Genomic DNA, 27,407 nt, shown 5'->3' on the forward strand with positions numbered 1-27,407 from the left:
ATAATTACAGCGTACACGTCACAAGAAAGCCCAGGCAACTTCAAAAACCAACAACAACACTTATTTTCCACACTTCTCCCCCTGCCCGGCCCTCAGTCGGAGCGCGCCGAGACAAAATTCATTAGGTTATCTGAAAAATGCGCCGCCATCGACCAAAGAGCTTCCAGTGCCTGAAACCACCAGGGGATAGTGGCTCATTCTCACCAGGACTTTAAAGCAATCCTTATTGCACACACTTTCCATCACCATCACTCCTAGCGTGCACCTTTGCTCAGAAACCAATTGATTTAGACGAAAGCACAGCAATTTATTATTAAATATTTCGTTTGAGTGAACCAAAGGGGGACATTTTTTTTCCTTGTTGCACAGGGAGAAGAAAAACTAATTTGAGGCACATGCTATGACATATCCTTCAAAAATAACATGTGTGGACCCTGAACCAGGTACATTATTCTGCTGTGCTCAGCAACGGCCTTTAATCCCATGGATGGGTGTGATTTGGTTTTATCGCAGCAGGTATGAATTTATTCATACGCCATAATGGTGTTTTCCGTACATTTTAAAGCTTGATCCGAAGATCAATTTATTACCTTTCCTGCTATTAAAACAATGCTTTGGGATATTGCTCTAGCGCATCCCTGTAACTTGCTTTTAAGAATTTATAGCTGCTATTGAGCCCCAGTGCTTCTCGGAAGTCCCAATTCATTCGCAGGTTGACCGGCATTTGGTTTTCACATCGACGACTTGGCCATACAACCTTGCCGCAACAAGCAGCCGAGACGAGATTAAGTCAGAAGCATCTTCTTATCTGTCATTGACTATTCATTGCTGGGGGAAAAGCAATTCTGAGGCAATATCTCCTCCGTGGCCCCTGAGCACAACACTGTCGCCCACAGCCCAAAACCTGACTCTGAATATCAGTTTATTGGTTCCTCTTACTTCTGGATCCAGAATTCCTCTCTATTACCAAAATAAACATCTGAAAATGTAGTGTTTTCTTACGTATGCAGCCAAATAATCGAATTTAACAATGTTTTATTCATGGTCTTCTTATATTTGATTCCAACAAAAACCTAATTTTGGCAACTTTGCTGACGAAAACACAGTCATGTGTCATGAGTTATGCTGCACAGAAAGGGAATGTCACTTATCGAAGAGGAGCTGCAACTGGTAAGAGGGAAGAGAAAGAAAACAAGCACTCGGGATAGAGGAGAGACCTGAACCGAGACGGGAACGTGAAACAGGCATTGAGGGTCCGGTTTAATCCCCCTCCAGAAAGCGGCACTTCACCGCAGGCACTGTGCGAGGAGGTGGGAGAGGGACTCGGCGAGGTGAGTCAGCAGCCAGGGGCCTTCAACACACACACACACACACACACACACACACACACGCCACTCCGCAATCCTGTCAGACAGCCCTCGCATCTCCTCCCTTTGGCTTACCTCCCACAGGGAAGCGCGGCTCGTAATCATGTTTACTACCCGTCTGCTCTCCCGGGAGCAACGCACCACTACTTACCGTACGGGCTGGAGCGGCCGGGTAACGCGATTCACCATGGTGAGGATGAACTGGTAATTCTTTAATTGTGTCTTTGTGAAAACCGTGCCTGCGTTTGACAATCGCCTGCCGTGCAGATGCAGACAAACCCCAGCTCAGGAAATCCTGCGCTCATAAGCAGCTGAACGAGTGCACTGTGGGTTCAGAAGAGGAAAAGTGACTCCTGCCTTCTGCTAATTATGCATCTGCCCCTCCTGTGTGACAAATTCTGCCTGCATCCAATTTGCAACATTAAATCAGAACAAATCAACTGCAGATAGCTTTCTAACATCCAAATGAGGGCTTAAAGCAAGTTGGGGAAGGGACACCTTATTCCCACACGGTTAAATAATAAACGTCCTTATCGCGGCACACATACCAAATCTGCATTTAGATGGAAATGTTTTTACAAAGCTTAACCCCCGAGAGACCCCACCCCAGCCCCCTTTTGTTTGGCTGTTTTTTTTTTTTTTTATCTCATTCCCACCTCTAAATAAGGAGCAACCAGAGAAAGGGGAAACTATTGGAGTTCAGGCAAAGAACAAAAAAAAATGTCCCTGAGCACGCCCTGGGCTGACAAGGGGAGAAGGCGTGTCACAGTGGCGGCCCTGATACCGCGTGTGCGCCAATACCATAAGACCATGTCACGTCTTTAAGACAACGGACAATTATTCACAGCAGTGGCAGCCCTTTATCTGCCATACGGTGTGAAACGGAGAGAACTCCCTCCTGTCCGCACTTCCTTTTGTGCCGACACATCAAGCCTGACGTGTCTCTGTGCTGCTGCCACTGGCGTCTGTGCGAGGCTTCTCACTGCAAGTGGTGCCAAAAATCTTGTGCCTTCCACCAACCTGAGATGACTGATCCGTTCCGATGGCTCACTATGGCAGCCATGGTGTCATAAGTGAACCTTCTTTATTTTCCGCACCTGCCCAAGGTACACCACCGTGTGTATGAATGTTTCTGACCAAAAATCTTCACCAAAAGTAAATTAGGTTTAAATCTGCCTCATAGCCTAAAAATTACATTGATGATGTTGTTTTAGAAGACAATTCCCTCCAATTCCATCCAAAAGTACATGACAATATTATGCTTTTTGTGTCGGAACTGTTTAGGTCCCAGATTAGTCATAAATACTTGCATTTTTTGTATTTGAAATTCCATCTCCCCTATGAGGGAAGAACGGTAAGACCGCGTCTTTACCCTACAGATGCGTACACCCACCCAACCAACCTATCCCAATCAAGCCTAATGATAACCATGGCAACGGAGATACCACTCGCTGAGGAACAGGAACAAGCACGGGGGGCAGGGCATCTCTCCCCAGTTCAACAGTTATGAAGCTGCCTGAGTCTGTTTACCGCCGACTCGTTCTGGTCCACGGCGGCGCAGGGCTTTTTAAAAGGTCATTAATTTATGGACCGCTTCACAGCAACCTGACACTCAGTCTGGAGTGCCAGCTCCACTGAAGCAGGGCATTCCTCTTCAGCTGCCACTGCACCGCACCGCTTGCCCTGACAGCCACATCTGTGCTGTGGCACGGGCCGGCCCTGCCACGAGCCGAGAGCAGGAAGACCTCCTCTAATATAAAGGTCTAAAGGATCTATGTATGTGGAGTCCACACGGGATTCGCATTAAACAACATTCTTTTACAACATGTCCGTGCTTTGAATCCCCTCTTGAATCCCCACCTGCAGCGGGTACATTATAATTCAAATGTTGCGCTTAATAGTGCATCCATTGTCAAATTCTAAAATATTATTTGATATTTTTCTCAATTTTTTTGTTGTTGGCATTTTAGGTATTAATTATCCTTTGTGTGTTTTTCTTAGAGTTGGTATTATTATACATGGTGGCGATATCAGTATTATTTTACAAAGTGGGGATATTAGGTCATGCAGGTTTATTAAATGTATTAAATTTGTCCCATCTGTTCCAGTCCAAAACAGAAATCCGATAAGCGTGTGTGTGTGTGTGTATGTGTGTGTTTTTTTCCTGTATGAACCAACAATTTATATACACTGACTCCAACAATAGATGCCATTCTTCTGTCTCTTTAATATTGCCTGTGAAAGCTCTTTGTTGCGTTGAATCCCGTCCCCCTCCACCACCACACACACTCATACACACACCTCCCCCAACATCTCTTCCCAGCATCCGGAGGTGTGCATCTGAGACAGTAGATTAAAAACAAACACAGGCTTCAGCGCTGAGGTGGGAGACAAAAATTGAGGTTCATGAAATGACATTCCCATGAAAACCCAGCACCCCATCCCACCAACTTCATCTTGCTCTCCTCCATCTCCTCCTTGGGTTCAATGAGGATTAACTAATCTCCGAAGACTGTAGCCATGACTAATTCCCCCGCCCCGTTGCTGGGTGCAGAGCCGCTGACCACGTGGTGGTCCATCGAACTAAAGAGAAAAAGACACTTGCCATTGTCAACCATTTCCACATTCAACCACCTGAATATCGGGAAAAGATTTCTAAAGCAGGGTGTGTTTCGCTGAGGTGTGCTTCAGGGGGTCGAGGGAGGGGGAGCAGCATGTCTTTATGCTGATGTGTGCAAATCGGACTGCAAAACCCCCACAGGCAGCAGATCAGTCCTGGTGAGATGCACAGGGACTATGACCCTCTCCTTCCGGGACGCTCAGTCTAGCCCCGCGGTTCATCAGACCGCGTGGCGGAACAATTACATGCATGTGGAGCTACGCTAAGCTTTACGAGCCAGTCCTAGTAAACCTCCCTGACAGGATAAGACACTGACAGGCCGAGGTGCCCGTCTTCCGTCAAACCTCACTGACAGATGCATTCTACACGTCAAACAAAGGATCACATCTCTCCTCCAGCACTCATCCTTCGTGCTGAATGGTATGTGGGGCTCTCGGAAGCGCTCTGACTAAAACCCCACATAGTCCAGAGCCACGGGTGGGATCCCTCTCTACCTTTCACGACAGCCACCCATTAGGACAGCGCAAAATGATGGCTGACTAGGCCTGATCATAGACTCCATTCCCGGCAGCTCAGTTCGCATCCAACAAAAAAAAAAAAAAAAAGCTCAATATTTTCACCTCAAAGAAGTTGTACAGCAGTAATTATCATGAGATGACAGGGCAGAAATGAATCCGACTTAAGCCAGAGGGTGTCAGCGGCCAGAGCTGTGCCAGGGCTCAGCCTCTCCCAACTCACAGTGGCACATCAGTGAGAAACGGATCACGGAGATTGGGCACAATTATCCAGCACCATTGCCTGAGGTGCTTTCAAAGGCTCCGCTATCACTCAACCAAGAGACCTTGAAAGACCACACGATGATAACAAAGAGGGGATGGGGGCATTAACGCCAGACCGGATGGCAAATCACCTCACGTAAATGGAACAACGGACTTACCGAGGCCGAGAGAACTGAACAGACCCACGACCAGAAGGGCCTTCAGGCCGGCCCCGCCGCGTCCAGCCTTCATCCCGGACCTGCAGACAGAGGAAAGGAGGGAGAGAGAGAGTCAGCATTCAGCACGCAGCCTTCCGTCTGCTGGGACACGGCAACTCTAAAACAATCAATCTTTTATAGGCTGGGGCGGATTAGCACTACTGACTGCCCGGACTACGGCACTGAGACACACAGCGCTTCTTTTAAATGCAAAGCGATGAGAATGAGCTTCTGTTATTTGACAACTACCCGCATCTCATGTTTGCCCTTGCAAAGGGATTGTTCTTAATGACAGCTCCCGGCTTCAATTATTTGCACGCCATCATGTCAAGACTGTGGAATACAAGACCTCTCCACACCCTGCTGGCAACCAGGATTCCAAAAATGTGTGCAATATGGCCGATATTGGAGCGTGAGATGCAAATACCCACAAAAGATTAATAATCAACTAGAAAAAAAGGCCGGCTGCGAAGTTATAATTAAACTGTCAAAACGAGCAGTCGGTGGGCCCGGACCCACACTAGACGCGGCACGGCAAGCTGTGCGCAACACTCTGAAACATCGGCACACTTTTTTTCGGTAGATGTATTGTTTTTGCTGACACAAAAGGTTACAAATGTCTTGACAAGCGCTGTGGGCATTAGTGTGTGTGGAGAGCCGCGAGTGAGAGCTTTTGTGCAGGGGAGACAAGGCAGTCCACTGTAAATAATGCAGCGGGTCTGGGATGTGGCAGCCAAGGGCAAAATGTGAAGCGCACTCTCAGAGATTGGACACAGATAGCTGGTGTCCATTACAAGACCACCATTTACTCAAGCCAAAGGCGAACACAAGGACACGGGGCCACCCAGACCCCGGAGAGAGAACATCTTTCACGGTGCGGTCACACCCAAACGTCATTTCCCCGACACTGCATCACTGTTTGTAATAATCAGAGACACAATGACTGGCCAGTTTTTTAGGCACGGGTTTCAGTTTATGTTCAGCATCTTCTAGCTGAACGGCAGCAGACAGTTTCTGCTCACTGTTGGGAGATGGTGGTAGTAGCCTAGTGAGTAACACACTTACCTGTCAACCAGCAGGCCACAAAGTCACATATTCAAATCCCACTTACTACCATTGTGTCCCTGAGCTAGACACCTAACCCTGAGAGTCTCAAGGGGAACTGTCCCTGTAACTACTGATTGTAAACTCTGGATAACAGTGTCAGAAAAATTGCATAAATGTAATGGTGGACCCCTGTGAAGATTCCATTAAAAGCTACTTTTTAGAGCTGAAAGGTTTTTAAGAAAATTTCTCACTTCGATTTACTTGATCGATATTTAAAAAAAAAAAAAAAAGGCATTTCAGTATCCACAATACAAGTGATTTTATTAATGTTCTCCTGCCCCTGTCATGATGAGAATGGTCTCACAAAAAATATTAGCTATTTATGACATTTAGGAGACTGACTTTCTAGACCGACTTACATAAGTGCTTTGATACATTTGAACGATAGAATAGTAAAAATATATGAAGCCTTTAATTTGTGTAGAACAAAAACTGACAGGGCCAATCCAGGTCCTTACATTTACATTTACATTTACATTTACATTTAATGTACATTTATGGCATTTATCAGATGCCCTTATCCAAAGCGACTTACAATCAGTAGTTTCAGGGGACAGTCTCCCTGGAGCAACTTAGGGTTAAGTGTCTTGCTCAGGGACACAAGTGGTAGTAAGTGGGATTTGAACCTGGGTCTTCTGGTTCATAGGCGAGTGTCTTACCCACTAGGCTACTACCACCCTCCCAAAGAGGGTAACTCAGTGACTCAGCTGTTCCTTCGACGCAGCTGAAGTGGAAGGAACTATTGTGTCACTACTGGGGCATTAATGACTTTTCAGATCGACTTATTCGTCAATGAACTCAAAGTTGAGTCGACAATGCAACATTATGTCGTGTTAACATGCTCAATCCCAAGCGGCAACTTTGCAGTTTACATCTCCATCTTCATGACTAATAATCCAACCTAAACGTCAACCTAGAACAACGTAGGGTGGCATGCGCACGTGACTTATTCCCCTGACATCGATGCGTCGACCATGGCCTAATCACTACCCACCCAGCCCGTCTATAACAATGCAAATCACTTTTCTGAACAATTTATAACTGTTCCTGTCAATATGCCACATGCCCAGGTGTACAGCAGCATCCCATCTGCTCCGTCTTACGTATCGCCAAGAAAATACAGCTACAGGTACCACTCAGCTGTACCAACATCTGACACTAAAACTCAGATCGGCTACTAATCAATACACCCGACGGGGCCGGAGCTTCCTCTCTGCAAGCCATTAATGACCCCGACCATCTAATCCGTGTCTCTTCCAGCTCTCCTCGCTCTGAAACTCCCCTCCCTTCCTCTCCCACCTTCTGGCAGCAGGTAGGATGGTTATTCTTCTTCGGAAGTGACCTCCACACCAGCCAGCCTAACCTCCATCACCGCACCCATCTCAGCTGGGAAACTCAGGGGTCTATCTCTTAATTGTATCTCGGAGCTGGCAGCCGGGTACACACACCGTACACACACACGAGAGAGAGAGAGAGAGAGAGAGAGACTTTACAAGAGTTTCAAAGGACAAATTATATGCGAACAGGAAGTAGAGGAAAGGAGAGTCCCGTCGTGAGCTGTCTGGAGGCTTTCTCTGCTGGTACTAAAGCCTACGTGGTCTCTACGTTTTCCCGCTGCCTCCCCTCCACGCGCTGTGCACAAGCAAGCAAGGCACGGAGCATCCTCAGGCTCCTCACTCTACATCCTCCTTCCTGAGTTTCCTCTCCTCTCCTCCCCGTAATCGTTCTGGCGCGGGTCCGGCTGTTACCGGGGTGGATTAAAGAACACAGTCATTAATCACGCGTCCCCTCACTCACTCCTTCCACTCACTCATCTCAGCACGTCAGAGGACAATGAAAACAGCTCAACGCCGCACCCTCACAGGCCTCGATTCATTCATCCGCTCCAGACAACATGCGGGGGTCCCGCACACATGAAAAATGAGGGCTTTTATCCTGCAAACAAACCACCTGAAGTTAGACGCAAACGTCTTCTGCATGAAACATTTGCAGGGCTGACTTGAAGCGCTTATGAGTTTTTTTTCCTCTGCCAGATTGCTGTGTTTTCCCTCTTTTCCTTTCTTCTTTTTCCACCTTCAAGCAGTGAAGAAAACCTGAATGAGGGAAATTACATTGGTTGTAAAGGAAGGAAAGAGTGAGGATGCCTTTCTAGGGGACAACAAATCCAGTGTGCAGCCAAAATTGGACTCATTGAGATTCGATTCTGTTGAGCGAGCTTTTACCCAAAGCCAATGAAATCAAAGAATTTGCTCCACTGAATCTCAACTTGACAAACACAAGGGCCTGGCAGAAGCTCCAGCTATCTGTCAGCCTCTAAATGTACCAGGTCTGAGGAGGGGGTTATGGTTAATGTTTCTGCTTCTCTGAGGAATTTGAAGGGCACTGACCGAGCAAATTTTCCTGCATTAATCCCATCCCAGCAAAACAAGGGCTTGTACTAGGCAGAAATTATATCCCAATAGCACAGTGTTATAAATTATGATTAAGGTGTTAGACACTCACAAAAAGATTCATTTATAGTCAGGGCTAAAATATGACCTGATGATGACACTTTCCACACTCAATGAGGAAATAGAGTGGTGGAGTGGAAATAAACGAAGGGTGATTTTTAAAAAACTTCTTAGTATTTCCCAAAGCACAGTGCGGTGACCCCATTTACTCTCAGACGATTCTGGTGTATACAGGGCATGATGGTGAATTAAATTTTATTTTCGCTGTGTAGGTGCCCGGGTGAACATTTAAATTGTATTACATAATGAATCAACATTGCCACACATTGTGAGATAGCTTATTTCAATTATTTCTGAAATGCCAGCCTGACCATAAGAGACACATCCTCTCCATGTAGACCAGTATGTGATCTTCAGCAGTCTCACATGATAAATCTATGGAAAATGGGTAATTATTTCTTATCTATTCATCATGCTGTAGGACATTTCAGACCAGAATTTCTCTAATAGTTATGGGTGGAATGCACCCTACTAATCCACAGATTGACCAGACAAAGTCATAAGTGTCAATAAGATAATTATGGCATGAAAATAGAGATACTGCTGAAATATTGCAAAAAATCTATTGCATGTGTCTCTATTTAGGCATGGATTAGGCTATATTTAGTCAATATTAGTAATATAAACACTGACATTGAGATAATGTAATTTTATTGATATACTCCCTGTTCTTAAGTTGCTATCCATGTCAAGGCAACAATGTGTTATACAGCTTACATTTATTTCCTTTGATGTGTGTTTAGCCTAAAAAACTAATTCCATAAATGCATGGGTGTGCACATATATAAGGGAGGGATGGTATCTGTTCACACAGACTTAAAAAAGACACAATTAAGCAGTGATGTGCACAGAGGAAAAGCACTCTGACACATTAATGCCACTGTGCTGAAAGGGCTTGTCAATTACCCCGGAGTGATTTTCACACAGGCGTTTCCATGCTCACCATGCTCCTGATGCCATTTAATGTGCCAGGATGTAAGCTGTAAGCCATGTGTTTTGTTTATTTCAGCTCTTGTACCTTTTTGTTGGCGGCCTCAGTCATAGCAGCATGTTTTTAGCCACACACCCCCTCCAGAAAAAGCCAACAACAGTAAAAACTCCCTCTCACTCTCACCATGAGACGCAGCACTGAGCTGTGAAAAGACCTCAAGTGAAACCTGAGATCTGCTGGCGCGTTCCTCACAGATAAAAGAAAAGCAGTTGTCTTTGCTGTGGGTTTATTCACACGGCTTCCTACATGTGAGATGAAGCTGGCACCCAGAGCCGGCCTGGAGGTGGGAACAAGAGAAAGCTGAAACATATTGCCTGGTGATGGAAAGTGAGGGGGAGATGCTGGGCCAGTATCTATAAAAGCTGGAAAGCTGAGGCCAGCTTGAGAAATGAAGCAGGAGAAAGCTTATTTTGGGCTGGGGGATGCTGGGGCTTATTTTCAGTGTACCCTTGCTTTTCATTCGTGAGGTGTGCAAAGCAAAACTCCCTTTGAACGTCCCTCTGCTGCCGTCAAATTTTAATGGAAACAATGAAATCCTGAGTGAGATCATAGTTGGTCAAAACACACTGCTGGGTTTGGTAGCTTCATTTATACTGACACTACAATCAATCTTATACCGTGTTCCTTCAATTGCTTCTCAAATACAAGTCATATTTCCTGGAGAAGAGTTTCAGCCATTGAAGTATTGCAGCGGTGTTATGGTACCTGGTCAAAAGTCATTTCACTTCCTCAATGCATGAGAATTTTACGCCCTAGGACTAATTATTGGACCTATCAAGATGTCTATTTCAACCTCTTTCAACCTACTTTCAAGGTATTATTATGTACTTTAAAAGGTTCTACCCCAGTCACAATCTGGTATTTGTATTTTCTCAGAGTGTAATGTAACAATACAGTGTTATGTTATGTGGAAAACAGATTAATCATAGATACCTTGTCAAACTGTGGTTTTGGAAGCCAAGAGAGGTCTTTAACGAACAGAAAGCAAAATTAAGTCAAGTTTTGTTAAATTCAGAACTAAAGCAAACATAAGAGTGTTATTTTGCATATAATAAACCAATGAATAAAATGCTGTAAATAATTAGTTCTCTTTGGTAATGTTTCCTGATCTTCCTAATGATGGTGAACAATGGGTTAATTAAATAACTAAACTTTTTCTTATAAAATAATATAATGAACTCAGGATCCAAAACAGGTCTATGGAGTGAAGAGTCCAGGTAATGGCTTTCCCGCAGTACCAGCAGGCAACGCGCAGTAACCATCAGTTCCATACTGTTGGTCAGACATTGCTTGTCATTGGCTAAAGTTCATCTGCACAGCCCGCGGTGAGGAGACCATGTCATGACTTCATCATTTCCCTGCCCCTATAGAAAACAATATTTCACCGAGCTCTGCGCTGCTTGTTCCGGCTCGCAGCAAATACGAGTGCCAGCAGAATATAAATAGAGCCTGTGTTGACTGGAGACCATTAAGACCTCCCAGTTAATCAATGTTAGTGGCAAGCGGGTCTGATCTCATTTCACTGTAGATTCTGATGAATCAAAGTAGGGGCTGAAGTGATGAGAATGGTTATGTGCTTTAAAATTTCTTTAACAATGTTTTCCCTAAATCAATATTTACCACAGCATTACAGTGCATCGATTTGCATTTCAAAATAAAACTGTGTACAATTTTTGCAAGAAACCACCGGTGCATGCTTCATCACAATACAAACAATATTCAAACTGAGGACAATATGAATATTCACAAAATCGGCAATTTCAACTTAGTTTCAACTTAGTCCTGTTTTATTATGTTTTCACCTGTATATGAGTGTATAAAGCTGCCCTGTTCTTGTCTGTTCTTGTCTGTTCGGTGTCAAGTCGTTGTTTGGTGATGTTCCCCTTGTCTTGTCTACCATGTATTAAACCCGTTTCATGACGTGGTGCATATGCGTCCTTCCTGGCCATTTCCAGCCATCATGACAGATTTTCTTGATACAAGTCCTTGCCATAAGGCCCACGCCTGTGAATAAAACTTAAAGTAAAATAAAACTCCAAAATTATAAAACGTCTGTCCCGAGACAAGCATCCATGTGGTTAATTAAAGCAGTGTGTGTTGAAGTGGCTGAGAGAAACAGCACTGGGAAAACAGTTGAGGAGACGCGGCACAGCCACTGATGGTCCACTGGGAAAGGTGTAGTTTGGCGCCAGAAGCACTGTTTTAATAAGGCTTCAGTTTCTGCTATTTTTTATGATTTGGGAATCCAGAAGCTATTATGTCTTCTGCATAAATCTGGCTTTGTTTAAATCACTACCCACCAGGTACAAAGGCTGGGATGTGTGTTGTAAGCAGGGTTACATACTGTAATGTGTGTGTGTGTGTGTGTGTGTGTTTTGCTTTTCAACATGCACCATCCCACATCTTTTCCTTTTTACGACGACAGTTTGTTCAACCATTTCATTGCCATTTGTCAAAACGTGAAGCATATGCTGTCCACGAGCCCGCCGAGTCCCATCGCCCATGGGACAACCCCGCCAAGCCAATCTGCCCGCTCATGAATATAAGCAGGACTGAGAGTGCCAGACATGACAGTCCACCTACAATACAAAAGGGCTTCCCCAAAGCCAATTACCACACAGGACAGAGGGAGCCAGATGGGCCGAGTCTGAGTCTGGGCCACCGAGACCTCCAGACAATGAGAGACTCACAATGGAGTCCCGATCTACTGATATTCACCCTGTGCTGCTTTCTAAAATGGTAGGAGTGCCTGACAATCCAGCATGATTTACATGCAGACTGGAGCCTGAATGCAGTTTACACAGTCCTGAATGTAATCAGCATGGTATTCAACCCGACTCCTCAAAATGAGTAATGTATTCATATTACGCCAGAGAACCATGCCGAGTCACTAACTGTAGTCACGCCACAGTTTTACATATTATCAGTCTGTCTTGTGCTCAGTCTGTTTACCAATCCACAATCTACCCCGGCGTATCTGAGTTAAGTGCCTGTCTAACTTTGTGAGATAATTTAACATAAATAGATCCCCTAGCCAGTTTATGGTCCTGCAGTGGCTAGAAATGGCAATAGGTGTAAAGAATTCTTCATTCTGCTTCACCGTTCAGAGAGCGCCCACTCAGACAGTCGAATCTGGAATTTTCCCCCTTTGACATCATAAGGGGAAAGGGTGGTGTCCTAGCAGGTAAGGAAATTGACCCGTAATTGTAAGGTTCCCCGTTCAAATCCCATACCGCCAAGGTGAGAATGAGCAAAGCACCCTCCCCACACACTGGTCCCCGGTCGCCTTTCATGAGGGTGATGGGTTAAATGCATGACTCTGAAGAAACAATTGGTTAATTTCATTTTGTTCTGAAAAATTTTTTTCCTCGTCCTCCTCATTATCATTTAATGCTACACACACTAAAGATCTGTGGAAATCTCATTGTGTGACTGGCTAAAAGAGGTATGTGTCACAGTGCAAGCATTCGTGGAAATTATGTCATCCAACACCATTCACCAACAACAATGTTTGCCGCAACCAGGGAGTCATGACAGTAATTTTGACCCACTGGTTCTTCAGTGTCGTGCATGACGGAACAAAAAAAATACATTTGTGCTCATTTTCATATCGCACCATGCTATGCTCAGTGGCACCTCAGTGGCACATCTGCAGATCAGGATTTAAACCGGCAATCTTCTGATTACGGGGCCGCATCCTTTACCGCTAGGCCACCACTGCCCCAATATGGTAACTACATGTTAACAACGTGTACAGGATACATATTACAAGGATACTGTATCATTATGTGTCATCTTCAGCATTATTGTGTCATGCCATTAATGAAACATGGTAGTATCATGGTTTGGGAGTGTTTTGTGGCATCTAGGCCAGAGGAGCCTGCCATCCATCAGTGATGGAAATAGGAATTCTGCATAATGGCAACTTAATTAGTGTTTTATATAACAGAAGTAGACTGCATTCAGTGTGTTTCCATCTATAAATATTTAACAAAGATATCAAGACAAACTTCTAAGCCATATAGATAAAAAAAGAGTTAAAGCACAAATGATTAGACAGGAAATACTGACAGGTTTAATCTTAATAAGCCAAATTGTGGAGAAGCACAAGCGATGCAAAAGTGTCACAGAAATAAAACATAACAAAGAGAGCAGTGAAAAAGAGCGGCTTTCTTTGAGATGTGTGACTAGGGTGTTAGAAAAACCATGCTGGTGCATTATTAGAAATACTCCACTAAGGTCTTGCCCACGCTCATTTTTTTTTTTATGTGTGCTCATTAAATAATCACACTTAAAGTGCTTAATGAGTCATAAAACCGCGGATGCTTCTGGAAGCAGTGGCAGAATTACAGAGGTGTTGGGAAGAGGGGTGCGAGTTTGGCCCTGCAATCGTTTTTTATTTGGCTTGGTAAAAGAATAGATGGGCCAATTGCCATATCGATTCAGGTGGATACACCCATTTAAAAAAAATGTTTAAATTAAATCAATGTCCTTCCATGTTTCTTAATCTATTTATGGATATGTTCAAATCAGACACAAGGCCAGTGTAACCGAGTTGTTTATAAGCCATTATTTTAAATAAAGTTTAATCAATGACAACACAATCAGGCTCATTACTGAAATGCAGTTTAGCCGACTGAAGCTCATGGGGGTGGGCATGGTGGCAGTCTCTCACAGGGCTTATATTCCTCTCATTTGCCAGTGGAATTTCAGGGCTCTATTTCTGGCCTGATTGCTCATTTTGAGTCCCAAGAGAATAATTTAGCTTGGGAGCATCTGAATTTGGCGCAGATGCCAAAGAATCAACAAGGTTTTTTCTCCATTTCCTTTTTTTGTTCTTGTTGTTTAGTGCCTGTGAAAGCACAGCATTAAGAATTCACCTCCTCCCATTCTCCTTACTTCGCCGCCCCCAACTTGTAAGCTACACAAGCAGCCGGGTAATTGGATTTAAACAGATGGTTCAAACGAAGCCACCAAATAATTAGTGACAAAACCCTGATGCAATCTGCACATAGTTTATGATTTGCATTTGCTCGCTGAGGTTAGGTGTCCCTAACATCTCAGTAGAAGCCACAGCATTTTTACACAGCTTGTGTAGTGATACACTACACATGCTGAACATCTGGTTTGTTTCAGTATCATGAATGTTTCTACGTGACAGTTGCAGAAAGTACAACAAGTGTAATAACAAAATGTCTAGTTAACTACATGATATGACCAAAAAATAATACTGCAAAAATTCTCTATACACCTCATTCCGAAAGTATTCACATACTTTTCCCCCCATTTTTTTATTTTATAGACTTATTCCAAAATGGATTAAATCCATTTTTCCTTGAAATACTACACACAACACCCAATGACAACATTCACTTGAGGTTTTGGCTAATTTATTAAAGATTAAAAAAAACAACAGAAATCACATAAAAATCACACAAAATCACATAATGTGATTTTGTTTATTACAGGCTCAAGTCTTTTGGAATTTGATGCCAAAGGTTGGCACACCAAGCCTTGGTTTTACCTATTCCTCTCAAGGTCCATCAGGTTGGATGGGTAGCATCGGTGGACAGCCATTTTAAGATCTCTCCAGAGATATTCAATCAGATTCAAGTCTGGGCTCTGGCTGGGCCACTCAAGGACATACACAGAGTTGTACCAAATCCACTCCTTTGATATCTTGGCTGTGTGCTTAGGGTCACTGTCCTGCTGAAACATAAACCGTTCAAAAGTGCTCTGGAGCAGGTTTTTTTTTATCTAGGATGTCTCTGTACATTGCTGGAGTCATCTTTCCCTCTAACCTCACTAGTCTCCCAGTTCCTGAGAAACATCCCCACAGCATGATGCTGCCCCGCCATATTTCACTGTAGTGTTGTTGTTTTAAATTTAGTCTAGTCTTTGTGTATCTTAGTCACATCCATACTCATTATAGTCAGAAAAATTTCAGAAAAATTAAAAGACCGAGTATTTTAGTCATATTATAGTCAGAATTTCACACCAGTATTTGGGGATCCTCTGCTACTCCTCCTTGCAGATCCTCTCCAGTTTTGGCAGGTTGGATTGTAAATGTTAGTGGACAGCCAATTTTAGGTCTCTCCAGATATGCTCACTTGGTTTTAAGTCAGTCTGAGGTCCCTCAATCTTTCCATCAATTGCAACCAGTCATCCTGTCCCTGCCCCCACAGCATGATTCTGCCACCACCATGCTTCACTGTTGGGACTGCATTAAACAGGTGATGAGCAGTGCCTGGTTTTCTCCACACATGCTGCTTAGAATTAAGGCCCAAAAGTTCTATCTTGGTCTCATCAGACCAGAGAATATTATTTCTCACCATCTTGAGAGTCTTTCGTGAGTTTTTTTTTTTTTTAGAAAACTCTGCCAACTCTGCCATAAAACCCGACTGCATCTCTTGAGCTCAGCCACAGTGATCTCTTGAATCTTCTTTACCTCGCTCACCAAGGCTCTTCTCCCCCAATAGCTTAGTTTTGCCAGACAGACAGCTCTAGGAAGGTTTCTGGTCGTCCCAAACTTTTTCCATTTAAGGATTATGGAGGCCACTGTGCTCTTAGGAATCTTTTTTTTGTAACCTTAGCCAGATTTATGTCTTGCCACAATTCTGTCTCTGAGCTCTTCAGGCAGTTCACTCTTGAATCTCATTTGCTCTGACGTGCACTGTGAGCTGTAAGGTCTTATATAGACAGGGGTGTGGCTTTCCTAATCAAGTCCAATCAGAATAATCAAACACAGCTAGACTCAAATGAAGGTGTAGAACCATCTCAAGGATGAGATGATTATTTAGGTGCAATCTTAGCAACACGATGACTACATGTGTTTCCTTGCAGGTTACTATGGTTAACACAGGAAGAACAATGAATTCAAGCATCACCCTACTTTTAAAGAATTCAGTCTGCCATTCTAACTCAAACAGCATGACAGAATGATCTCAGCTCGTCAACACTCATCACCAAAATGATCTCAGCAGGTCCTATTGTGGCAGGGCTGAAATGCAGTGCAAATGTTCTTTGTGATTAAGTTCATTTTCACGGCAAAGAGGAACTTTGCCGTGAAAGAGGATCACCCTTCATAACGTTCTGGAGTGAATGAAAATTGCCTGTAACGGAAGCAGCAAACTTTGTGAAAACCAGTATTTGTGTCATTCTCAAAACATTTGGCCAGAACTCTACATGCTTTTGGACTGCGGAGTACCGGAAAACCGGACCAATGGAGGTAGAGTATGCAACCTCTGCTGGAGCCTGGATTCAAACTCACAACCATGGACATGTGAGGCCACAATGCCACCGGAAAACTCACCTTCTCTTTTCCTCTCTCAGATGTACATGAGTCCTCTAAGATTTCTGCATTTTACATTTCATCTTGGAAGACAGCCCATCATCTAAAGCTCAATCCAACCAAGACTATTTACATTTATAGCACTTGGCAGATGCCCTTATCCAGAGCAACTTACAATGTGCTTTCATGTTACCATATTCACTGTCAAGGTGATGCAAGGTAAGAATATAACTGAGGTGGGGAAGAGATGATAAATAATGATGATAAATGAATTACATTTTTCATTGCTACTTATACAGCTGGACATTTTAAAATATGCCCTTTTATGCTGGTTTTAAAATACATCACTACCTTGTTATACTTTCTTGTCTGGTTTAAACTATTCTCACAAATCATCTGACAGTTTGAAGCGTGAAGATGCCTACATCTTAAAAAAAATAATTCATTAAATCCATTAAACCATGCAAGTTTTATCTTCAGACCAGTGCAGATGATGATAGATGCTGAGGGACTGTACAAACACACCAGTGGTGTTGCTGCGTGTACAGTCCGACTGAATCTGGAGTACAGCTGTGAACTCTATGGCAGCATTCCTGTGCTGGCCTAATTAAGTGTTATGAGCTGCATTGCTCATACACTACATGTAAGCACGTACAGCAGAAAAGACACCGTTATTAATCACGGTGCACAGATAGGGCAGGCACCTCAGTCCATATTAATGGTGTTATATGCCCCTCACACCATGTTCAAATCAAGGTAATGGGCCTTCATTCTCTGCGTCTCTAATTAATCTTGGTATGTCTTTATTGTCACAGTATGTTGTTAATATCTTAGTGTGTAGAGCCTTAAATAAGTGATTAAAATGTAAACTGCTAAATGCACCAGTGAAGGGGAATGATAAATGGCAGGAGAGATAATCATGTGAACTTCTGTGCCAATCTCAGAGCCTGTTTTAAATATGTTCTTAGCAGGACGACAGGGGAAGCAGAAAGGCGAAACGTCTAACTTATCTTCAGCATCTGTCTCACCATCTCTCAGAGTAACCTGGGGGTGGGACAGGGTATTGTACACAGCTAGCTGCCTAGCTGCAGCAGTATTCTTCATGTCAAGGTGAGAAGCACACAGCATGGCTCCGAATATGGCCTATGTATGAAGGTCTCTCACCAGGAGCTGTCAGAAAGTCCTTCAGTGGCTGCCTACCACACAGCTCCTCATCCAGAAGAAAGGAAGAGGTAGGAGTGCAGGGGTAAGCCTGCGCTCACATGACCTCCACTGAATACAGTTTGCTCAAGACACCTGTAGTTACCACATCCCCTTCATCTGGGTCACATGACCAATTCTCACATATTGCTTCTGCACTGTAAGTAAGGTGGTCGTGAAGAACATGCATCTTGCCTTTTGATGGTGTAAATAACACAGAGCCAATCTACAGAACACAAACCACACATACTTCAGACATCTCATCCGTCTGAATGACAGATTTATAGATATGTGCTGCTTAAGCATCACATATGATTTATATCTATGGTTTATCACTTGAAGACCACCAGAACAAAAAAAATCTAATAAAGAACTGATTATATATAACACAAAAATAGACTGATTTAATGATTTTCTCACATAATTTATGATTTCTTCTTGATTATACTCAAAGGGGGTTCAATTCTTTTGACAGTAACACTTTAAAAGTGTAATGATCCATGCATTTAAATCATATTGATAAAATAATAAAACGAGCTCATTATATATTTACACCTATATGCTTATACACTGATATTTTATAATGTCCCTAAAATTAAATATAGCTTTCTAAAATAATGCATACGTATGTATTGTACTCATTTTTTAAGACTGCAAGTCCCTGCTAAATGTAATATCATGTACCATACTTCCATATTAACATATTTTCCACCGTTTTTTTTTACTGTTATTGTATTGTGTGTATTGTTTTAAGACAATCCTGCCCAATCACACCATTAAGCATCTTTCACAGCAAAGTCCTTCCCCTGCATGGGACGGGAAGTGTCTTGTCAGGGGACATGATATGTAAGCCGCTTCCCTGCATAACAGGTCTGATGAATGCCATCCTGTCATTGCAACCAACTGCTCCACCTCCTTGTGGGAGCTTCCTGATTCTTATTGATGTTGCAAATGCAGCCAATTAATTCCTGTTAATGTTCTCTTCCCCATTCTCCAACTGTGCTTCTGTGGCCAGAAAGGGGGCAGGTATAAAAAGGGACATTACAGATTTCAGAAAATATCTGAAAATATATATTTCAGAATATATGCAAGCTTAACACTTATTTATCTATGCAGGTGAACTGCGCCGGATAACCACAGAGTTAATCAATGGCACTTTCTTACAGTAAGAGGTCTCAACACAGCTGGGTTCCTACTATGCTTTATTAGCTCACCATCAGAATGTTATTAATTTATTACCGCTGTGGCCAGACAGAGGTGAAAGTGTTCGGCTAATGAATGCCACACTGATTCCCATCCAACATAATCCTAGAGCCAGGAGAGGGTGCTGCTCCCAATGGGCTAATTAAAGGAGGTGAAGCAGCAGGACGCCTTGGCCTGCGACTGAACGAGTAGGAATCAGAATCACAGTGGCGATGGGACACAGGAGATGCAAGAACTCCAGCACCACGGTCAACATAGCAGAACTGAGATGCTCTTTTGACTTTTTTTTATGGGCTGTCCCTCATCCACGCCACTGACCTTGGTCAGAAGCGTCATTGGCGAGACACGTAAAAGCATCACTGTGGAGCCCTTGATCCTTGTGTTTGACCAGGTCTGCCGGATCTGTGCCCAGAGACCGGCATAAGGCGGCAAAGTGAGTCCAGCACACAAAGCCCTGCCGACCTTTTAGTACCCCCATGCCGGCAAGACGAAAGCAAACACACCTTTTATTTGCCCACCAACGCAACGAGCAGCTCCCCTGTAAAGCCTGCCCCTTCCCGAAGCATGCGTCCATTTGTGAAATCCTGCAGGCATCATGTGTCCATAACAGCGCTCCTAATTAGCCGAGTCTGCAGTGGTTCCGTCAGTGCATCACACGGGCCAGTCAATTATGACCATGTATAATACATAACAATCGACTACGGTCTGATTGCAAGTCGGTGAATGGCCCAAGATCCCTGTGTACTGATTATGAACGCCATTGTAATAAAGAATCCTGATTGCATTTCAGACACTAAATGCCTCTTCACATGTCACCCTGACCTTCCATGCTTGGATTGAATCCAACATTTTTTTTTTTTTTTTTGCTTTAAGGACAATAATAACTGCTGGTTCACCCCGTCAAACAAAGGCCTTATGATCTGGAACATTATGATGTTCTGGACTTGGGCAACTCATGCAAATTTATAGCCAAGGGCCTTGCTGGCTCTGTCTGTAACATTTCTTGTTTCGTTGTTTGTCCAAATGATCTGCAAAAAAAAAAAAAAAAACACGGGATAAAAGGAAAGAATGAATGTAGCGTGTGTCTGTGTGTCTGTGTGGGCTTGGAGGAAAGAGAAGATATTTATTCCCTGCCCTGAGCGCACAGACATGAAAGCAACACATCGGACAGCACGTGAACAACTGGCAGCTCAGTTGCTATTCATTACCGTCCCGTACTCTGCTGTTGGAACAAAGGACACAGGCAAAAGAGTTGAGGTGAGGCATTATTCACAATAATCCTTCCATTTGGCAAAATTCACACACGTGGAAATCAGGAGACAGAGAAATGTGTTAAACCTCAGGCAGATAATTAGTAATAGAAGCAACGGAAGACGGTGCACAGTGCTCTCTGCAACCCAGAGGCCAGGAAGGCAACTGAGGGCCGGGGCATGGGTGGGGGTGAGGTTGGCAGGGTCGCTGGTCAGTGAACACATCCCATGGATCCGTGGTTGTACACTGTGCCAGGGCATGCTAAGCTAACCGCAGGGCACCAGTCACGGGCCTGAAAAAAAACGACCTGGTGGTTTTCACTTCCAATTAACACAGACCTTCGACCGCAAACAGCCGCCAGTGTGATGTGATGCGGTGCAGAGCGCTCACAGCACACGTATTTGCCATTCCGCGCCTGATATTCCCCTGGTTTTATTTATCCTACAGAAAGGCAGTTAATGACATGGGGGATTTTGTTATAAACCCCACCAGTTAAGTTTTAATGTGACAAACAAAATTGAGATGCAGCTCAAATTTGCCTTTGAAGACGTAACTATGAAAGTGGCTGCCACATGAGATGGGATTTTACTGAAAATGCAACACTTTCAACACATCATTCTTTAAGTGGCTCAGAGTTGTGGGATTTCAGAGTGGTATGAAAATAAAAATATCATTTTAGAACTTGGTGACTGTGGGCATAAGAGACATTTACATTCACAGCCCTTATCCAGAGCGACTTACAATCAGTAGTTACAGGGATCAGTCCCTCCCCTGAAGACACTCAGGGTTAAGTGTCTTGCTCAGGGACACAATGGTAGTAGGTGGGGTTTTAACCTGGGTCTTATGGTTTATAGGCGAGTGTGTTACCCACTAGGCTACTACCACCCCAAATACCCACTACCAAGAGATAATGTTGTGACCTCACAGCCCCAAGGTCATGCATTCGAATCTGGGCCCCAGCGTTCTATGTGTGGGGTTTTTGAGCTCTTCTCATGTTGGTGTGGGTTTCCTCTGGGTTCTCCGGTGTCCTGCTGCCTTCCAAAGACACACTTTGTGGACTGGCGTATGAGTGAATGGCGAATGTGCCCTGCAGTGTCCTGAGGCAGTTTCACCCTGCAATCAAAGTCCCAGGAAGGGCTCCGGAAGCAATGACCCTGAGCTTGATAATTGGTTATGGAGAGTGAGAGAGGGAAGGAAATTAGTGACTGACACAAAGCTGCTGACACAACCTTTCCATATCGGGATACATCATTACAAAGCTCTGCTGGATACAAGTATCCATACAGTCATGCCTGAACTGCTTTTTTATTTTAAGGGGCTTTGCTCTTAAGAAGGGGATTTGGTGCTTAAGAAGGCAATGCTAAATACTTTTATGTTTTATTTGTTACTACAGGTTTTTATTATTTATTTGTGGGATTTTCCTTGCTATCATTACACAGTTCCAGCCTCACATTGTGAATGGCTCAGAATGAAGTGTGGTACCTCACAATATAATTGCTTGCTTCACAATTATTGTTTAACATCAGCAGATTTTTTACATCATGGAAGCAAATGCTCATGCTATAATCATGAAATTTTACACAAATATGAATTTAAAAAGTTCTCCTTTGTTTTAGTCATAGTTCAATAGCTATATTCTATTCTATTCTATAGCCTGTGTATTTGCTTTGAGCCCTGCAACACATAAGTAACAAGTGCATTAACACCAAGAAAATACAAAAGAAAAGAAATTCAATTTGCTTCCTTTATGCTTTGATAGAAATGTGCAGTGTTACCTCTTTAATCTCATTAGATTGCTCTCGCTCTCTCTCATGTGCATTCTCTGAAAAAAAATAATAATTCTGGGACCATGAAGCTACTATCAGTATTCAAGAGACTCATGGAACTTTTGCATAAAAATGACAGAAACATTCAACAATAGCCTACTGCCAGGATGCTGCTTTAGCTGTGTGTTTGGTATTTTGCTGGGAATAATGGATCCACAGGTGGGTTTGTAAATGTGTTGCATTAGCACTTTTTCGACCATATTGACTGACCTTTCTTCCACAAATTTAACTGATCTTCCAAGTTAGTAGGCTCTACTCTTCTCATTTGTCTTGAAACCAATGGTGCTTTGCAGCTAAAGTATCCATGATTCTCCAATTAAAAAGAAAAAGCAGTGCAAAGAAGTCATTAAAGGAGCACCAGGCAAACACTGCATGGTTGAATGTCTGCATGTCTAAAAATACAAATATTAAATTTCTGTGTATAGAGGTGAATAGAAGAGATTATAATTGCGGTCAGCCCAAACAAGTGCGGGTTATATTAACATTATGTCCATTTTGTCCATTCACAAATGAACATATAGAGACCTGAGATAAAGCTTATGGTGTACAGCATTACTCATCATCGTGACCGCTGTATCACAGTGTGTATCTTAAGTAACTTTCAGAACACTCAGCATTAATCCCATGTAATTTTTCTTGCTTAGTCCAACATGAAAGAGAAAACTGTCTTTAGATGGTGGTTTTTCTTGACAGGGTAATATGTATGGGGGAAATGAGATGGTAAAAAGCACAATTTCCTCTTCAGCTGACACCGACATGGCATGTGTAGAAACACATGGGGCTCTTTTCTCGGACTGAGCAGCACATTTCCCTCCCCTGAAAGTACTGCACAAGGCAGACTGCTTATTCATTATTCATCAGTCATTATTTTATCTCCATTTCATCATGGCACCTCCATGCCTCTGTATGTGTCTTGCCAATTTGAGGCAGAGTAATTTGTCCCTTATTGTTTAACCATTGAGGGAAAGCAGCATGACTCTCATTGAAAGGCACATATTCTGTCAAAAGGACATTTCACCTCCGATTAACTCATAAATGTAAGAGTCTTGAGGGGTATTTTTATTTCATTCCTTTCAAGTGGAGACTTGGGCATTGACTGTCTCAGACTGGACAGTTAATATGCTACAGAGCCAGAAAGTAATCCACTGGCTAAACAGTGAAAGTGGTTGTTTTGATTGGTTTATCATTGTGATGTACAGCAAGCGAAGCACACGGTGCACACAACAAATTTGTCCTGGTTGGGCAGCCATGGAAGGCGGCCAGTTCGGGATTTGATCCCGAGTTGATTCGAGCAGATGAGTCCACTTCCTTAGCTTCCTTACTTCCACTAGGCAATCACTGCCCCAGACATGGTGTGCACAGATAATGCAGCCAACCTACTTCCTACTCGTTAAATGCACACTGCATCCAAGGTTCATTTGAGTATGTGGTCATTGTCCATTTCTGGGGAAATCTGTACCACTGTAGCTAAATTGCAGCACTGACAGCCTGCTGTTCTGATACACTAATCACCTTATTTGCATTATAGAACTGAAGAATGTCACCGCAAGATATTATCTCCTGGGGTGTCTCCCAAATAAGATTGCTTTCAGCAGAAACAAAGGCAACTGAAAGGCATCTCAGTCAGGGTCCAAGGGATTAGGACAAAATTAATTACATTGCATTACTTTCTGCTCTTTTTACTGTTCAGCCTCCCAAGGCCTAGGTGCAGCAGTTATAGGATTAATATTGAGGCCTAATACATATCAGACAAAGCAGAGGCCTCGAAGTAAATCTCCCTCCTGGGCATTCTGTCAGACGTGGGTGCGTTGGTGTCTGGCAGTTTCACATTCCGATTTCAACTTCATCTGCATGGCTTTAAAGTGCCAGTATTGTTCACTGACACCAATATATGACCTTCCATCCTGCACTTGTGAGTCCTTCTGTGCTTCTTTCCAGCAATATTTCATTATTTATTTTACGACCTGTGAAAAATACTTTACAATTAATATTAACCTAACCTCAATAATATTATAAGAATATTATAACTAACCTAACCACCTGAGACATAAATCTACAACCAAGCAAACATCAACCATGAGAAAATTTGTGAGAAAGGAAGAACTACTCCTTCTGTAAGTATTAATGTATGATCTCATCACATAAAAAGTGAAAGTGATCGTCAGTGTGAAGCACAGCAAGCACAGCACACAATGAAAGGTGTCCTCTGCATTTAACCCATTTAACGCTTAGTGAGCAGTGGGCAGCCATGAAAGGCATGTTCGGAGTCCGGACCGGAGTTTCATGTTAGTCTCGTGTAATGTTCCCTGATCGTGTTCACCTGTGTATAATTATATAATTGTAAAAAACTATCCTGTTCGTGTCTGTTTGCCGTCAGGTCATTGTTTGGTGATGTTTCCCCTGTCATATGCCTTATGTATTAAACCCTTGTCCTGTGACGTCGTGCGTATGCGTCCTTCCTCGTCCATGTCCAGCCCAACGTGACAGAATGACCTGACCAAATTTGGACGCAGCCGATGGCGCCCCGCTGAGATCCAGGGAGCCGTGGTTCGTCGGGAGGACGTCTGCCCCACAGTTCCATGTCTGGTGGTGTCCAAGGTTCCATGTATGGACATCCCCTGACACCGCCGTCTCGTCCGGATTCCAGCGACGCACCTACGGTAATCGCCAGAACGACGGACTTCCCAGCGGGGCGAGCCGGAGACTGATGGAGTGATGGGCGCTGTGGACAGTGGACAGGATGCCGGTCCCCCACGGACGAGCCATGCTTTGGCCCAGGACAGCCGGCACTCGTCCTTTTGGACTTCCTCCCCCCTTTCATGGACCATTTCTGAGTGCACGTCCGGAGGTCGTGCCTTTGAGGGGGGGGTACTGTCATGATCCCTGATCATGTTCACCTGTGTATAATTATATAATTGTATAAAGCTATCCTGTTCGTGTCTGTTCGCGGTCAGGTCATTGTTTGGTGATGGTTCCCCTGTCCTGTTTATTATGTATTAAACCCCTGTCCTGTGACGTCGTGCGTATGCGTCCTCCTTCCTGTCCAGCTTTAAACCCACAAACCTTGTTATGAGTCCGCTTTCTAACCACTGCCCCCTTAGGCCACCACTGCCCTTATAATAACTATACCTCATTATTTCAGTTAAATCACATGCTATTTCTACACTGCCAACAGCGAATCAAAACCTGACATTTTCCTCCATCATACCACCTTCGTGGTAAGATGACACAGTTGAAATTAACTGTTATAATCAACTTCTTATCATTGCTATAATCAACATCTGCTCCATCTAGATTTCAGAGTCCACTTCAATACCCTGCTTCTGTTGGTTACACATCAATGCATTACAGTGCACAAAGGTCAAAGTTTAACAAAATGTAACTTTGACAGCGGATCACAGAGCACCCAGCACAGCAAAATATCATTCTGCTGGTGCTAACTCCATTTAAAACAATGGTATTTAATTTTTAGCAACAATAACAATATTTTGTTATGAAAATAACATTTTGCATTAAAGAATTTTTGCATTTCCTGTTTTGAAAGTTTGGAAATTAGAATCGACTGAGAAAATTGTAATCGGTGCATCCCTAAAAATAATTATTAAAGATTTATTCATGAACTACAGGGATCTTCTGGCTTCACTCAGCCCCACTTTACCAGTCCCCTACCAACAGGATTTTTCTGTATGAAATGGACAAACATCTTTGAAAATGTCCACATGCTTCCTTATATGGACTATGATAATGGACTGTGTCAGTGCAGGGTTAATGCTAACCTACTGCACACTCATTCTACCCTGGAAGAGAGTACTTCTCTGAGTTTTTTTTACCCTCATTCATAATGGCCATGAATGTCATGGTAATTCAGGGTTTTCAATGATTAATTTGAACCGTACCTATTCTGGGCTGGAATCATTGGACAACATACAGTACAGGCCAAAAGTTTGGACACACCTTCTCATTCAATGTGTTTTCTTTATTTTCATGACCATTTACATTGGTAGATTCTCACTGAAGACATCAAAACTATGAATGAACACATGTGGAGTTTTGGTGTGTCCAAACTTTTGGCCTGTATTGTACATGTCTAATCATTATGGCATATTTTTCTAAAATCAACACAGGGTCAAGAATAAATGCCCATGATGAGGCCATGTAAACATCTGACAAGTGATGCACTGCTCACCTAAAAGCCTTAAGTAGGCATGGTTAAAGCATCACTGTGCACCACCCTCATAATCCCACCACATAATAATTATACCTCATTATTTCAGTTAACAAGCTGAAAACCAGCTCTGTAGGTAACACATAATATTTCAACCTCTCCTCTATCTTGGTTTGACAGCCTGCCTCAATGCTTTATTTCTATTGGTTGCACATCAATGCATCACAGCGCGCAGAGAGCAAAAAATGTATCTTTCACCACGTTATCCGCAGCGATTCATGGAATGCCACGTTGCTGGCCGCTTTGCTGGTGAAAGATTGCACTTCAGGCATGCAGAACAGAGCGCAGTGCCACTCCGAGTCTGCAACCGACTTTAAGTGAGGGTGCTTTCGCATGCAAAAAAAACATTTAATAACCTACAATTTAACTGAATAGATCAGTATCTTACAACAACACATGTTACCGATACCCAATACAATTATTTTAGTCATGACATGATTTGACATCAAATTTACATATTGGAGTGGTGCATACTTACGCGTTCAAATGACCATTTGTGATTCTGGGCTATGCAGATAAATGCTTTTATTTTACTGAAGGTCTTGGCCGAGGGAATCTTTTTTAACCAGCAACTGTGTTTTTTAGCCTCTTCCATACAACCCATGCAGCCACTGCAAATGGAGCTGTCCGGTGCTGAAAACACAGCCGTGGGTTCCACAGGGAAAAGCCTCTCGTCTGAAGAATCCCATTCAGACTATATCACATAGCACAGTGGTGGGATAGTTACCAAAATAAATCTGAGAATGCTCCCACTGGGTTCACAGTAAAGCACACACTTAATGTACAAACGTATAAAATAATTTTTAAAAATGACAACAATATGCTGACTCGTCTGGAAAC

At 43.2% G+C, this 27,407-nt stretch overlaps 1 protein-coding gene and 1 long non-coding RNA gene across 2 annotated transcripts in view; one reads left to right on the forward strand and one right to left on the reverse strand.

The window, feature by feature from the left end:
- Positions 1 to 27,407, reverse strand: part of ncanb (neurocan b) — a 90,706-nt gene that overhangs the window by 61,192 nt on the left and 2,107 nt on the right. Inside the window, exon 2 of the mRNA XM_029001414.1 lies at positions 4,925 to 5,004. Within this exon, the coding sequence (XP_028857247.1) occupies positions 4,925 to 4,997 (73 nt within the window). The 5' untranslated portion in view covers positions 4,998 to 5,004. The remainder of the gene's footprint in view (positions 1 to 4,924; positions 5,005 to 27,407) is intronic.
- Positions 1,184 to 2,784, forward strand: LOC114802489 (uncharacterized). Its single transcript, XR_003751729.1, has 3 exons — positions 1,184 to 1,331; positions 1,452 to 1,571; positions 2,747 to 2,784. It is a non-coding gene; the product is annotated as an uncharacterized LOC114802489 (long non-coding RNA).

This window comes from Denticeps clupeoides, chromosome 13 (assembly GCF_900700375.1).
Source record: "Denticeps clupeoides chromosome 13, fDenClu1.1, whole genome shotgun sequence".
NCBI lineage: Eukaryota > Metazoa > Chordata > Actinopteri > Clupeiformes > Denticipitidae > Denticeps > Denticeps clupeoides.